Below are 14,048 nucleotides of genomic sequence, written 5' to 3'. Positions count from 1 at the left end.
GGAGAAGCAGCTGAGAGAGGACCCAAGCAAAGGGTGAGAATGAAGGGTTGATAACTGGGCCGTTCTACTCACAGCCAGAGGCAGCTCGCCTTGTGGCCACCCCATTCTGGCTGCATCCCGGTTCCTAGCTAGTCTAGGAATCATAGCCCTGCCCTGAAAGGGCTTTCTGTACAACAGCAGCCATGGGACCAGATGGAGATGTAGCTAAGCAGAGCATCTGCATAGGCACTGGGGACTCCAGTCTTCCCAGGAAGTGCTGGTGATCCGCACAGACACATGCCCTTTTTGTTTACAAGAGGCAAAAATAAATAAATAGATAGATAGATAGACAGATAAATAAATAATTAACTATTTAAGAATTTTTGTTAATCTGAAGCTAAATTACAAGATAAAGTTTAGCCATGTATAATCAAGTCAGGTGTTAACGCTCTGGCTGGGTTTTAAAGGTGAATAGGAAATAATCCATGCGGAACTATAGAACCCACTATAAGGAATGTAGTAACCATAATGTAGTAATAACAACAGCATAATTTACTGAAGGCTTACTATGTGGCAAGCACAATGCTAAGCATTTTACATGCATTATCTCATTTAACCCCCATAACCAACGTATGAGGTAGGTTCTACCATTCTCCATAGGAGGAGACCAAGGCAAAGAGACACGAGATTACTTGCCCAGCACCATACATTTGTAAGTGGCAGAACCAAGTCTGACTGGCCTCAAAGCCCATGCCTTTTTCACTCCACTCTACTGCCTATAGAGTAAGGGGCAATGCTGCCTTCATCAGGACCCACAAGGAAGGACTTCGATGGCTGGCAGGGAATTGATAGAAATTGTAGAGGGACGTCCTGGTGCACTGTTGGAGATGGGATCAAGGGCACAGTCCACCTGTGCCCAGCACTTTGGGAAGGCAGAGTCTGTAGAAACCTCCATGTGATTCCATGTCCAAGGACCCTCAAAAGTGCTTTTGACTACTGAAGAAAGGAAGACTAAACCATGAACCATAGCCGATAAAATTGCAAATTATTCCATTGAAAAAAGAAAATTAAATTGAGTGATTCGGTTCAACCTGTGTTTGTTGAGTGCAATGTCACTTGAAATCAATGTGGCAGCACAGGAGACTCTGATGGGACAGATTTTAGGGCACATGAGATTGAGAAAGGGACGTGTAATCCAGGATTCAAGTCTGCCTGGAATCTGCGGGTATATTGCAGCGAAGAGGCGGAATCTGAAAAACAACAACAAAAAATCCCCTAGAGGCAGCAAAATAGTGCCTTGAAAGCTGTTTCTTTTGGATTGAGAACAAGGAAAGGGTAGGCCCAGGGCGTGTGGCAGATGGCATTAAATACAACATTAGACGGTGACGAAAGGCAGGATTTTCAACTCTCAGCTTTTCTGTTTTCTCTATTGAGGAAAATGGTTCTCAATCTAGAAACATTAAACAAATACCTAGAATAAGAAATTGAATCTTAGATAGGTGAGAAAAATGGGAGACGTGTGAATCTAGGTTTCTAAGCCCAAAGGAGAGATGAATGTAGAACAGTGTCTCAGACGTGGTGTTGCTCAATCAGAATTTGTTGAATGAACAGAATCACGCTCCTGCTGGGGAAGTAACTTGCCCAAATGACCTCAATCTTGGAAAACTCTTGGAGAATTTCAGAACCACAAGACTGGAGATGAGTTCATTTTCCACTATTCATATGGGAAAGAAACATGAATTCTGATCCTTGTAAAAATTCTAGAAAGAATTATTAAAGAAATTATGAGTATTTAGAAAGAATTCAGAGATTCCTAGGAAAGACTGGTGTTTACTGAGAAGCTGCGAGAAACAAAAGTCGTTTCCTTTTCTGAGTGGAGTTGCAAGTTTTTAGTGCCAATGAACATAGCAGACATTCTGGAGCTTGATTTCAGGAAATTATCTTGTTATCAAAGTTTCCTGTAACAGCCTCATAGACAAGATGTAGCAATGTGAGCTGGGTGGCACCAGTTTGGTGCATTCAGAGTCAGCTTTACCCAAAGGCCAAGAAAGGTCCCTAATGATGGGCCAGATGGCTCTGTTCTTGGTCCAGCCCCATCTGATTTTTTTTTTCAGTATCACATAAAGGTACAGGATGCCCATTTGTCAATTCTGCAGAAATCCCAGACCTAGGAGAAATGTGTCAGCTGGATAAAGTATTCAAAAGATTTCCCCATGATAGGACAAAATAAACAAGGTGATGTTTAACAAGATACATATAAAGTCTTGAATGAGGTTAAGAAAAAGATCAGCCGCACAAGTACAACATCGAGGCATCAGCCTTCACCACCACTATTGCGGAAAGACCAGAGTTCATTTACAGGTTAATAAGAGCCCCAGCGACGATGCTGCTAAAAAGACTTCTGCAATTCCTGGGCCCAGGATAAAGGTGTGAGACGATCTCTCCATTTTGGGTGTTGATATTTTGTTTCATTCTGGATTCTCTTTTGGATCTATCCTGGGACATCGGAGGGCAAGAGAAGGTGGGCGGCCTTCATAGGATAAAATGATAAACGATCTGGAGGTGCCGACTATGTAGAAAGCAGATGCCAGTGAATTGTGAGACCTGTCCTCAAATATCTGAAGGTCTTTTATGTAATAAATATAGTTATGTGTTCTCTATTTTCCTCCAGAGGGAAAAACCGGAATCAGTGGCTAGCGGCCAGCCCATTGAAGGCCAATAGAAAGCGGTTTTGAATACTTAAAGCACACAGCCGTGCAGTAGGCTCCCTGGACAACGGGGAGCCCTCTCACCGCATGGAAAATTAGAGAGCAGTCGGGGGGAGGTGGAGGGAATTCCTGCACTGGCTCGTGGCTGGACCACGTGACCCCTGAGTGTTCCTCCACTACGTATAATTTTATTATTTGAATAGTGTCTGTTCTCATTTACTGAACTTGTACTATGTGCCAGGACTGGGTTAAGTAAGGGTTTTGTGTGCATAATCCCACTGCGGCTTCCCAGCAGATGGGAAGACCGAGGCCCAGGGAGGCTATGCTGATTGCTCGGGCTCACATGGTGGTCGGTAGAAGAGCGGAAGTTTGATCTCAAGTCTGAGTTTAAAGTATACGCCCTTAACTTCTGTTATATCCGATCTCTGGATTATACACCACGTTCTTTCATTCAGCAACTAATGCCTTTGAATGCCTTGCCCTCACTTCCTCTCCCTGGCAAACTCTTGTTCATCCCTGTAGACTGAGCTCACCTGCTGTCCCTCTGGAGCTTTCCCTCACTTTCTCCACACAAGATTAGTTGCTTCCCTGCTGTGTTCTCATAGCAAGGGGCATGTTGCCTTCTCTCTGGCTACTTAGTGTTGGTTTCCCCAGTGGATCGCAGGCTCCCAGTTTCCTGAAGAGCCAGAACCAATGCTCACTCGTCCTTGTCTCCCAGCACCACAACGCGTAGATGTTGGCCCTCTATACGTCTATAAGTCTGTGTCCATTCATTCATTCACTCAGGAAGCCTAAGAAAGAATAATGTCTTATTTCCTTCCCTCCTGTCTCTCCCTTTAATCCTTCCTGTATAAAACATCACATATCATTCTCTTACTCTACTTCCTTTGATGCCCCTTTGTGTTCTACAGCAGGAAGTGCAAATTCTTTAGCGTGACTTCCAGGGGCCTCAAGATGAGATCCCTGTGACACCCCAGGCCTCATCATGCACCCCAGGACCCCTTTCACCCTCCCCACTCTGGCTCCACCACTTCCTTTCCCATTCCCTCGGCTGTCCTCATGTTGTTCCCTCTTCCATCCTCACTGTTTCCTCCCCAAAGTGTCCTCCATTCCCCAAGACCCCAGTTCAAGCACCACGTTCCTCAGGAAGCCCAACCTCACGCATGCTCTGACCAGGAAAACCCTCCCTCCTCCATGTTACCAGAGTGCTTTTTTGTTGCTTTGTTGTGACAGTTTCCTAACGTTCTATTTTATTCTAGCTCTTTGAGTCCATCTGATCCGAAAGATTATGTAACAATATACTTTTTGGTAGACACTATGCCTTACTACTATCTCCAGATTTCTCGGGATATGTAACATTTCTTACTGTATCCCCATCCCTAAGGCAGTACCGACACACAGAAGTTATTCGATGAGTAGGTGTTATTAAATGAATGAAGGGACCAGAAATCAGGATCTGCATTCTAGCACCAGTTTGCCCATAAACTATATAACTTGGGGTATTGCATATACGGTCCACCCTCTGTATCTGCAAGTTCCACATCTGTGCATTGAAAACATTTGGAAAAAAATAACAATACAACTATACAAATAACACAAATTTAAAAACCAATATAGTACAACAATTTTAATATTTACATGGCACTTACATTGTATTAGATATTATAACTAATCTAGAGATGATTTAAAGTGTACAGGAAGGTGTGCATAGGTTATATACAAACACTATGCCATTTTATATCAGGGACTTGAGCATCCATGCATTTTGGTGTCTGTAAGGGCTTTCAGAACCAATTCCTCCAGATACTGAGGGGTGACTGTATTTGCATATAATTTACATAGTCCTCTCCTATACTTTAAATCCCCTCTAGATCACTTATAATACCTAATCAATGCCTATGCATCACTTCATTCATGTGGATTCAGTGTAGTACTTATTCAGAGCAGAGTAGATTCAAATTTTGTTTTTTGGAACTTTGTGGAATTTTTTTCCCAAATATTTTTGATCAACAGTTGACTGAATTCAGAGATGTGGAGCCATCAGATGTGAAAGGCTGACTGTACTACACCATTTTATATAAGGGACTTGAGCATTCTCAGATTTTGATATCTGAGAGGGGATCCTGGAACCAATCTCTCACAGATACCGAGAGACAATTGCAAATCTCCCTGTCAATAAAGTGGTCACGGAAACAGGGAAAAACAGGAACTAATTTTTATGCATGACTTGCTATGTGCAAGGCAACGTGCATTATTTACCTTACATGACTACTATTAACAGAAGGAGGGAGATACATGGCAGTGAAGGACATGGGCTTAGAATAAGACACGCTTGAGTTCTAGCTCTGCCACTTACTAACCGAACTTGGGCAAGTGACGTTAATCTTTTAAACTGCTGTTTCTTCAGCTATCAAGTTGTGATAAGAGAATGCACAGGTGAGTTCATTGTGAGGATTAAATAAGAAGCTGTATATAAGGCACATAGTCCATCAAATGGCATGTGATCGCTGCATAATAAATAGCAGCACATTGTTATTACATTAACTGCGTGTCTTGTTATTCCTGTTTAACCAATGAAAAAGAAAAGCCTCCAAAAATTTAAGCAACTTGCACAAGGTCACACAAATCTTCTGTCTGCATTGCTTTTTCCTCTGCCTACAGGACCTTCCAGTATAAATCCTTCTAGAATAGCCATGAGCTTTGCCATACAGCATGTGTTCTCATTTCAGGGTGAAATATTAGAAAGCCACCTCTGTGTTGCTGCTTCTCAAATATGCCCAGATTTTAACATTTTATTATCTAAGCATTTAGCATCTAACATTGAGTATCTAAGAAGCAGTGCCAATTTTCTCATGATTATTCTTTTAATAAAGGTCATAATCTAAGTTATAAGAATATATGGATATAACTTTCTCCCCGTGAGACACAAAGCTGATAACCTTTTTTTCATCATTTGGCTTTTCTTTGTGCAAAAAAATTAAAATGCCAATCACTACTCCTCTATGACCAAAAGTGGTGTGAGCTTCCCTGACCCATGAATGCCCAGCTATATACCACCTGGGCACTCAGTAGGCATTTGATTTGGGGGAGAAAAAGGAGAAGGAGATAGTAACCAGCAGCTAGGGTTTTTTTGGGTGGAGGGTGTGATGCATAAACGTATGTAAGTTTTGCAGAGGACATACAAATAACAGAAGGGTCATTTTTGGTGGGACATTATCAAAGGTCCTTGGAGCTGGAGTAGTTATGCCCTAAATGTCCAAGAAGACCTTCCCCCATAGCACGTGCAGGTTGGTTTTATTTGCCATGCCCATGACCTTGAGGCATCAACAGGGTATCAGGGAGCTGCTGCCTGCAGAGCCCTTCTCGCCACAAACATGGCCCACTAAAGTGGCTCCAAAGCAGTTCGATCATGGGGAGAGAAACGCCAATCTAACCCATTTGCTGTTGATTTCTTAAGCAGATTCAGGCACACAGGATGAAGCACAGCTTTTGCAGGAATGGTTTCAGCTGGTTCTGGAGAAGAATAAATTAATGCGATATGAATCGGAGCTCCTAATCATGTAAGTAAGGCAACACAGATAACAGTGAGTCCTAAAAGCAAAGGGGCGAAGGGGGGTTGCTTACCCTCCTAGGTTGAAGTCCCAGGATTTTCTCTCCTTGTGCATACAGAATAGTGATTGAGGCAAATTGATATTTTATGTCTTGCATATCATGCTGGCATTAGCGCAGAGAATCTTTAGTTTGTCTGTTCCCTCTGCAGAGTCCTGTGGCTAAAATAGATTTCAGGTAATGAGTCTGGAGCTGAAGGGCATTTGGATAAGGTATTTTCAATCCATCACGGTCCCCCAGGCCCATCTTAAAAGAGCAGGCACACACCTGCAACGGGAAGGTTATGCCTGGCCTCTGAGTGTGAATTGTGGCGAGGGCTCAGGGAGATCTGCCCGGCCACTTCCTGGGCCTTTAAAGGAATGAAAGACTGAGATTTATCTGGCTGCTCTCTCTGAATTTGGGGTTGCAGCCTGGGTGGGAGATCAGAAAATAAAGACGGATCTCACCACAGCCTGAAAAAGTTAATGGTCACTATACCTGTCACCATCCTAGAGGAAAGGAGAGTAACATTTGATATAAACCAACTTAGCACCACCAGCTGTGCTGGGTGCTTTCATTTGTGCTATCTCATTTCATTTCACCCTGGCCTTGAGAGGTACTTTTAGGGGTTTTTGGAGTAATAAATATTATTAATACCACTCTTCCCCACCTGGGTTCTGAACCATGTGAGAAATAAGACAACCAAGTCAATAGAGGGAGCATCAAAATGTCATCCTTATTACTGATAATGGCTTATGCTTGGCTAAGTATGAAAGCCCAGATGGACTTGCTAACTGTGCTAGTGTCCTTGGGCTGGAGTAACAAATGACCACAGACTGGATGGCTTACAACAGAAATTTACTCTCTCGCACTTCTGGAAGCCAGAAGTCCAAAATCAAGGTGTTGGGAGAGCCGTGTTCCCTCCAGAGGCTCTAGGGGAGAATCCTTCCTGCCTTTTCCACTTCCTGTGGCTCCAGGCATTCCCTAGTTTGTGGCTGCATCACTCCAATCTCTGCCTCTGTCTGCACAAGCCTTCTCTGTGTGTCTGTGTCTTCTCTTCTGTCTCTTACGAGGACACTTGTCATTGGGTTTAGGACCCACTGAGATAATACAGATTTTCTCATCTCAAGGTTCTTAGTGACATCTGTAAAGACCCTTTTCAAATAAAGTCACATTCACAGTTTCCAGAACTTAAGATGTGGGCACATCTTTTTATTGGGGGGGATGTCACCACTCAACCCACTACACTAACCAAATCCCAGAATTAGACACATCTATCTACCTAATCACAAAAGGTACTATACTCACTTGTGCCTTAGTAATAAGGCTTTTATCCTAAGCCAGCGGGTCGTATCCAGGGGCAATATCCTTAGAGGATATTTGGCAATGTTGGAGACATTTTTGGTTGTCGCACCTGGGGACTGCTACTGATATCTAGTGAGTAGAGGCGAAGGATGTTATCAAACATTCTACAATGCACAGGACAATCCTCTCCTCCCACCAAAAAAGAATAAGCTGGCGTAAGATGTCAAAATTATCAAGATTAAGCAACCTGGCCTTCGACCTGTGCCAAGGCTCAGAGTAATTGAGAACATGTGTGTGTGTTGAAGACAGGCTGAGGCTGGGAGAAAAAGAGAGGCATGAGCTTAGCTCACCTAGTCTGTTCTTCCCCAATTTATCTCCCCTGGGGTGAGAGTGGGGAAAGGCAGGGTTGGGGGAGGAGCCCAGGAGTTCCACTCATTGAGCTCCATTGACATGGAAGGCAATGGGGAAGGAGTCATCTCTAGTAATTATTTGTTCTATTATTATTTTTTAAGGTGATGCATATACTGAGACTCAGAGCAACTAAGTAATTTGTCCACATTCACCTGCTACAAAGCCACTTTTATACAACCATACCGTTGGCATTAGGGCCCTGAATTATAACGTTCATTCAACAAAAATTTATCAAACACATTCTATGTGGCAGGACCTATGCTGGTGTTCTGTGGAAATAAAGATGAATAAGGCCACAGTCCCTGTCCTCCTCTAGCCCATCCCTAAAGAGTGTCTGGATGGCCTTCCAGCAGCCTGTGGAGCTCACACCACAACCTTCAGCGTCTCTCAGCAACCATTCTAGGCACCTTCGGTGGTCCCCGCAGCAGCAGAACTTTCAGTTCAGAGACAGTCTAAAACCTCAGTTTTAACAAGGAGAGAAGAATGCAGTAGCTATCGTCAATGGGTTTGTTCATCAATATTTCCTCACAAGTCTCTAGTATTTACAAAGTTGGAACCTTTTCTCATGTCCAGGGCCCAAGAACTGGAATTAGAAGATCATCAAAGCAGACTGGAACAGAAATTAAGAAAGAAAATGCTCAAAGAGGGTGAGTATGCTGATACGTCTTGGGCCCTTCTTAAAGACATTTCTCCCCAGAAAGACACAAGAGCAGAACATGCTGCAAATCCCAGAGCAGAGTGCTTTTCCTGCCCGGCATGGCCAGCCTTCCTTCCCCGCCCCACCAGCACAGCAAGGCCCATGTAGCTTCCTTCACTTGGGCCATGAGGGCATATTCTCCTCCATTCCATGTGCCCACAGGAACAAAGTCACGATTCACTGATCCATCTGCTCATTTAACAATCATTGATCGGGAACCTAGTGTGGTCCTGGCATAGGGCAGAGAGCAACCCCTGCCCTCTAGGAGATTGTGGTCTCACTGGGGACACCAGCACCCAGACCAGTGATAGTACAGTGAGGTGAGGGGCACAGCAGAGGTGGTTTGGGGGCATCGAGGAAGGCAGGTCCAGTTCAGCCAGGCACTAGAGATGATAAAGGAAACATCCCCTCCCAGCATGGGCTGGGCCAGGCCCTCACACATGAGTAAATTATTCCGCCATGAAGGAGGGATAGTTGAAATAAACTCAATTGACATAGTATACTGCCTTACACATTCATTGGCGCCAGCCAGAAAGGCATGTTCACTCTGTTTCGTGCCTGTGTATGTGTGTGTATGTGTAGTGGGGGAGATCCATATATGACTTTCCTATGTTTAGGCCTAGGTCTAAAAGAACAAGTTAAATAATGTCTTTAGACCTCATGGAACTAACCTCATGCACCTACCTTATGACGTCGCCTGGTCCAGGGCAAGCACTCAGTAAATATTAGGCATTAACATCATTTTTGTTTATGTATTTTGTCCCCATTTTACAGATTAGAAAAAGGAGTCTCAGAGCATTTAAACAACATGCTCGAGGTAAATGCTAGGGCTAAGATTTAGGAACCGGCCACAGACTGAGGGTCTCCTATTCTGCCTCACCTGGCAGTCACTTGTAGACTGTTTATTTATAGCAACAGAGTTCTATTTCTAATGGAACCCTTATAGAGTTGTGCTGTACAGAACAGATAGAGGTGGTATACATCATCTTTTATATGTCAGAGGGGTCTCGGATGGGGCCATCTGTGACAAGCCTAAACTGAGAGAGGAATTTTTTCTTCTTCTGTGTTTATTAAATAAGGAGCATCAATACTCAAATATACCTAAATTAACAAACCATAGGGTATAATTAATATCTGACTTATACATCTGATAAAAAAATTTAACTTGCTCTGTCTCAGAATAGTAAAATACCACCAAAGACTCTATGAGCCACCTTCCTTTTTTTTAAAAAAGTTCTTACTAAGGCGTGAGGCCATACATTTTTTTCCTTGGAGATGTACTGAAAAACTATATCCTCCTCATTTCGTCAGTACCTGAGCCCATCTTCCATGTAAGCTTCCTCCCAGTAATTAGCAAGGGGACCAAAAAAAAAAAAATGGAGAACTCTTTATCGCTCTGTGGTAAACTCGATCTGATGTAATAACTTAAACAGTCCTTGCAGGAAATGCTTGGTCTCTTAGGGATGAAAATGTTTGGTCTTGAAGACGGCCACCTCCGCCTTCTGCACTGCTCCCTAGGGCGACTGCCAGCTAACAGGGAGTGGCAGGTCTGTGTGGCCCTGTGCGTTGGGAATCTGTGAGAGGTGCTCTGGCTCACTGAGTCCCCACATAGCTGCCTCCCGTCATCGGGCTGCATCTCCTCTGCCGGTACTTGCAGCTGAGGTGTACGCCCGGTGTAATCCGTAGCCCGGCCGTTCTCTTGGTGTGCTTAGGAGCCTGGTGGCCTTCCCTGGTTCACTCAGCCTCGCCTCGGCATAGCCTCCATTCAGCGTGGCCAGACAGCCTGCCCTACAGTCTCCACTGTGGGGTCAGTTCACTCCTTCATGGGGGAGCCTCATGGCAGCCCCATCAGCCAGCTACTTGGGGTGAGTGGGCACGTCTAGCCTGCCCCCATGCCACACACAGCACAGCAAGATCCGGGGAGCCACACTCAGACCTCCTCCTCTGCCCAACCATGAAGTACTGCCCCATGTTTACACGTAGGGGTGCCCTTCAAGCCGGATTCTTCCTAGAGTTCTGAACAAGGGTCAGGGCAAAAGTCCTTTGGCCCCCAGTGTTCTGTCAAATACCGTAAGACGTTTCCCCAACTCTGGGGCTTCCAAGGCCCAGCATGGTGAGACTGGAACCCAGAGCCCTCACCCTCTACTGTTCCTGCCTCTCTCCCCTCCCCACATAAGACATGAGGTGCAAAAGGAATAGTACATCCTTGTTTCCCTTTCGTCATAGCTACCTTCTTCCTGACCCAGACCTCAGAACCAAGCCTGATGACAGACAGTGGTGCCCTCTCTGGTCCTCCCTGTGTTGGATGGGAGGGACTGAAGGAATTTAGGAAGGCTTCTCCCAAGGCAATCATCTGGTTGACAAGACTTAAATCTGGCTTTAAAAGCCTATTTTCTGTGTCAGAAACTCATTACTCCCTGTCTCTCACTCTCTCCCTTCCTTTTGTAACAATCCTGTCTCCTCCAGGCAACTGTATGCCCTGGGCCAATTAGGAAGAGGGTCATGTACTCAACAGACAAAAGGTACCAGCACAGTCAGTCCAGAAACACCATGCTGTTTCTGGACTGAGGACAGTCAGCCTCACTTTGCTTCCGCGTGGTCTCTACACGAAAGGCTACACTTCACCGTTAACTGCAAACGAAGAAAAGATTCTTGTCATTGAAATAGCAGCCACTAATGCAGATGGTTTACTTAAAAACTTCTCACAAATCCCTTTGCTGCAGCTCTGATACGTTGTTGGAAAACAGCCTTTTTGTGGTCCTGCCGGTTTCTCTTTGGGGCGAAGGGAAGGTTGGGGGACTCGATAGGGCCTGGCTGGTATTCGCTTCTTTTTCTCACAAAGGGGTTTTCCGTGTCGCTTTATCCATATCCTCAAGATGAAAACTGAGCTGACTACTTCACAAAGCACCCACTTTCTAATCGGTGGCTTTAAGGACAGCTCCTTGGTGTTAAATTCATTTCCTTGTTTTCTCTGCTGAAATTAAAAGGCAGGACAAGTCCATAACAACCCGGGACGTCCACGCCAAGAACTCTCCTGGGGCGCCATCTTACCTGAGCCTGATGTTTTTCTTTTTCTCTTTAGAGAGCCAGAAAGATGAGAATGATCTAAAAGAGGAGCAAGAAATATTCACCAAGATGATGCAAGTGATTGAGCAAAGGGATAAACTCGTAGATTCCTTAGAGGAACAGCGCGTCAAAGAAAAGGCTGAAGACCAGCACTTTGAAAGCTTCATCTTCTCCAGGGGCTGTCAGCTGAGCAGGACGTGATGAGGCCCGTGGTCCCTGTCCCTCGCAGCAAGCCGGGGACCGGACCAGGCCAAGCACCCCACACGTGCTCACAGGTCCTTTCGTGGGATTTTATCATCCGTGGGACTTAAGTTATATTCTACTGCATTTTTTAAATATTAAAATTCTCTTGCATGTACTACAGCTTCCCAAGATTCTTCCAGAGCTTACCATGAAGAAAACACCAAGACTCTTTTGAAATTGGCAGTCAACTTCGGCGGGGCTCTCAGACTGGAGGTGTTGTTGGCAGGTGACCAGCATTGTTTTCCCTAGAAAGTGACACAAAAGACTTGACTTTCCTGCTGCTTTTTATCATTTTTCTTCCCAATTCATTGAGTTACACACTTTAAGATTTTTAAGAAGCTGCCTTTTCATTAATATATCCATATTTGCCTTTTTTTGCATGGATGACCGGTTTCCAAATGTCAGAAAGCAGCAGCAGCAGTTTAAAGATTAGGTTAATATTTAAATTGTGTTTCCAGAGAAAGAGGAGAAACCTTGAGATTACTGATTACATAAAGCAAATAACTCATATAGCAGGTGTTAATTCAATCCAGGATGAATTTAATTTACCAGGTGTATTTATAAGCCTTAATATAATATACATAAGCAATGAGAGTTTAATAGAACATTTGAGCCTTAATTTTATTTAAAAAAAAAAAGAAAGAAAACTTTAACTTCATGCCAGCAGTATTGTTAGTTTTTACCAAATGTTGGCTTTAGAAAAGGTTTTTATTCCCATAATGCTCTTTTTATGGCCCCTAGAAAATAACAAAAAGCGTTTTTAGACAATGAATGATTTTGAAGTGCTTTTTTATGAGTGTTGGTGATGGCAAAAAGGGAAATTCTTTCATTTGTTGGTAAGATATTGGTAACGTTGGTGCTGCTACTGAAACTGAACACACTAATGGTACCAGGCAAAGAGTGCCTCTGGATGGTGCCTCTTAGATCCAAACAGAGAAGTGTCTCTGACTCTCCCCAGGGATTACACAAGAATTGTACAGGACAAGGACAAAACCACTTCTGACTCCGCGGTGGAGCTGAGTGCAGTGACCCTGTTTACCAAATCCCAAATTGGGCTGTGGATTTTTTTAATGACATTTCAATATGAAAAGAAAGCTTTGGAGATGGAGATTGTGCACCAACACATCAGAATTCCTGGAGTGTTTTGACTGTTCATATGGAGGCCAAAGAAGAAAAGATTTTAAAGGGTGATGTATTGTCATAAAACATTTGATTGTCTTCCCTCAATGGCATTCTTTGAAGATTTAGTCTGTTATCGATAAAAGAGGGGCTAAAGAACTCTTTGTTGTATGTTTGGCCGCACTCATTTCTGAAAGTGTTTAAATGTGTCATTAGACAAAAGGTGCTTTGCAACAGTTGGCTCTGACTGGAGATTGAAGTTTTCTCAATATAAATTGACCCGTGAACCACTTCTGTCAGAGATGCTCTCTGCACACCAATCTGGCCAGTTTACAAGCCAGAAATTAGATGTATAACTGGATTTTCTCTGAGTCAGCCAACATTTTGGGTGGTATTTAAATACAACCTTTCCATGCTAGTCCAAATTCCAAAGGTTGTAGTTCTTTTTTCTTTTCCTTCTTTCTTTCCTTTTTATGAGAATCAAATCTTCTAGTACCTGAATTTTATTATTAAGGAATATTTGGAGGCATCTACCTACCTACCTACCTACCTACGGGAACTATATCACTTTTGGCTATTTATCTACTTTTATTTATTTGTATATTAGGGAAAAATGGATATGATTTCTTCATAATTCAGGTTTTCATGTGTTATAATTTGGAGAAGACCTATTAGCATTAAGAAATTGGTATATAAGCTATTTAATATACAAATAATCCAGATGTTTGGGGCAGTGAGTTGTATAGTATTAAAGATGCATGGAGATAATCAAAATAATATTTTCAGCCTTCAGACATTTGGAGGTAAGATTGTGGATGCACAGAAATGTTAACTCATAAGAAAAAGATACATAACTTCAGTTTTCTTTCTAGAATATGCAGAATTATTCAAGCCTAGTCTTTTCTGTCGGTTGTATAAAAGTGCACCATTTG

The 14,048-nt window shown here is 43.4% G+C and overlaps 1 protein-coding gene across 1 annotated transcript in view; it reads left to right on the top strand.

Annotated features, from left to right (window-relative positions):
* Window positions 1–12,108, top strand: part of MICALCL (MICAL C-terminal like) — a 66,447-nt gene extending 54,339 nt beyond the window's left edge. Inside the window, exons 8-10 of the mRNA XM_012654393.1 lie at window positions 6,148–6,247; window positions 8,565–8,638; window positions 11,771–12,108. Coding sequence (XP_012509847.1) covers window positions 6,148–6,247; window positions 8,565–8,638; window positions 11,771–11,955 — 359 coding nt within the window. The 3' untranslated portion in view covers window positions 11,956–12,108. The remainder of the gene's footprint in view (window positions 1–6,147; window positions 6,248–8,564; window positions 8,639–11,770) is intronic.
* Window positions 12,109–14,048: the final 1,940 nt, after the last annotated feature.

This window comes from Propithecus coquereli, unplaced genomic scaffold (genome assembly GCF_000956105.1).
Source record: "Propithecus coquereli isolate 6110/MARCELLA unplaced genomic scaffold, Pcoq_1.0 Scaffold44, whole genome shotgun sequence".
NCBI classification, from domain to species: Eukaryota; Metazoa; Chordata; class Mammalia; order Primates; family Indriidae; genus Propithecus; species Propithecus coquereli.
This window is presented reverse-complemented; position numbering and strand designations above follow the sequence as displayed.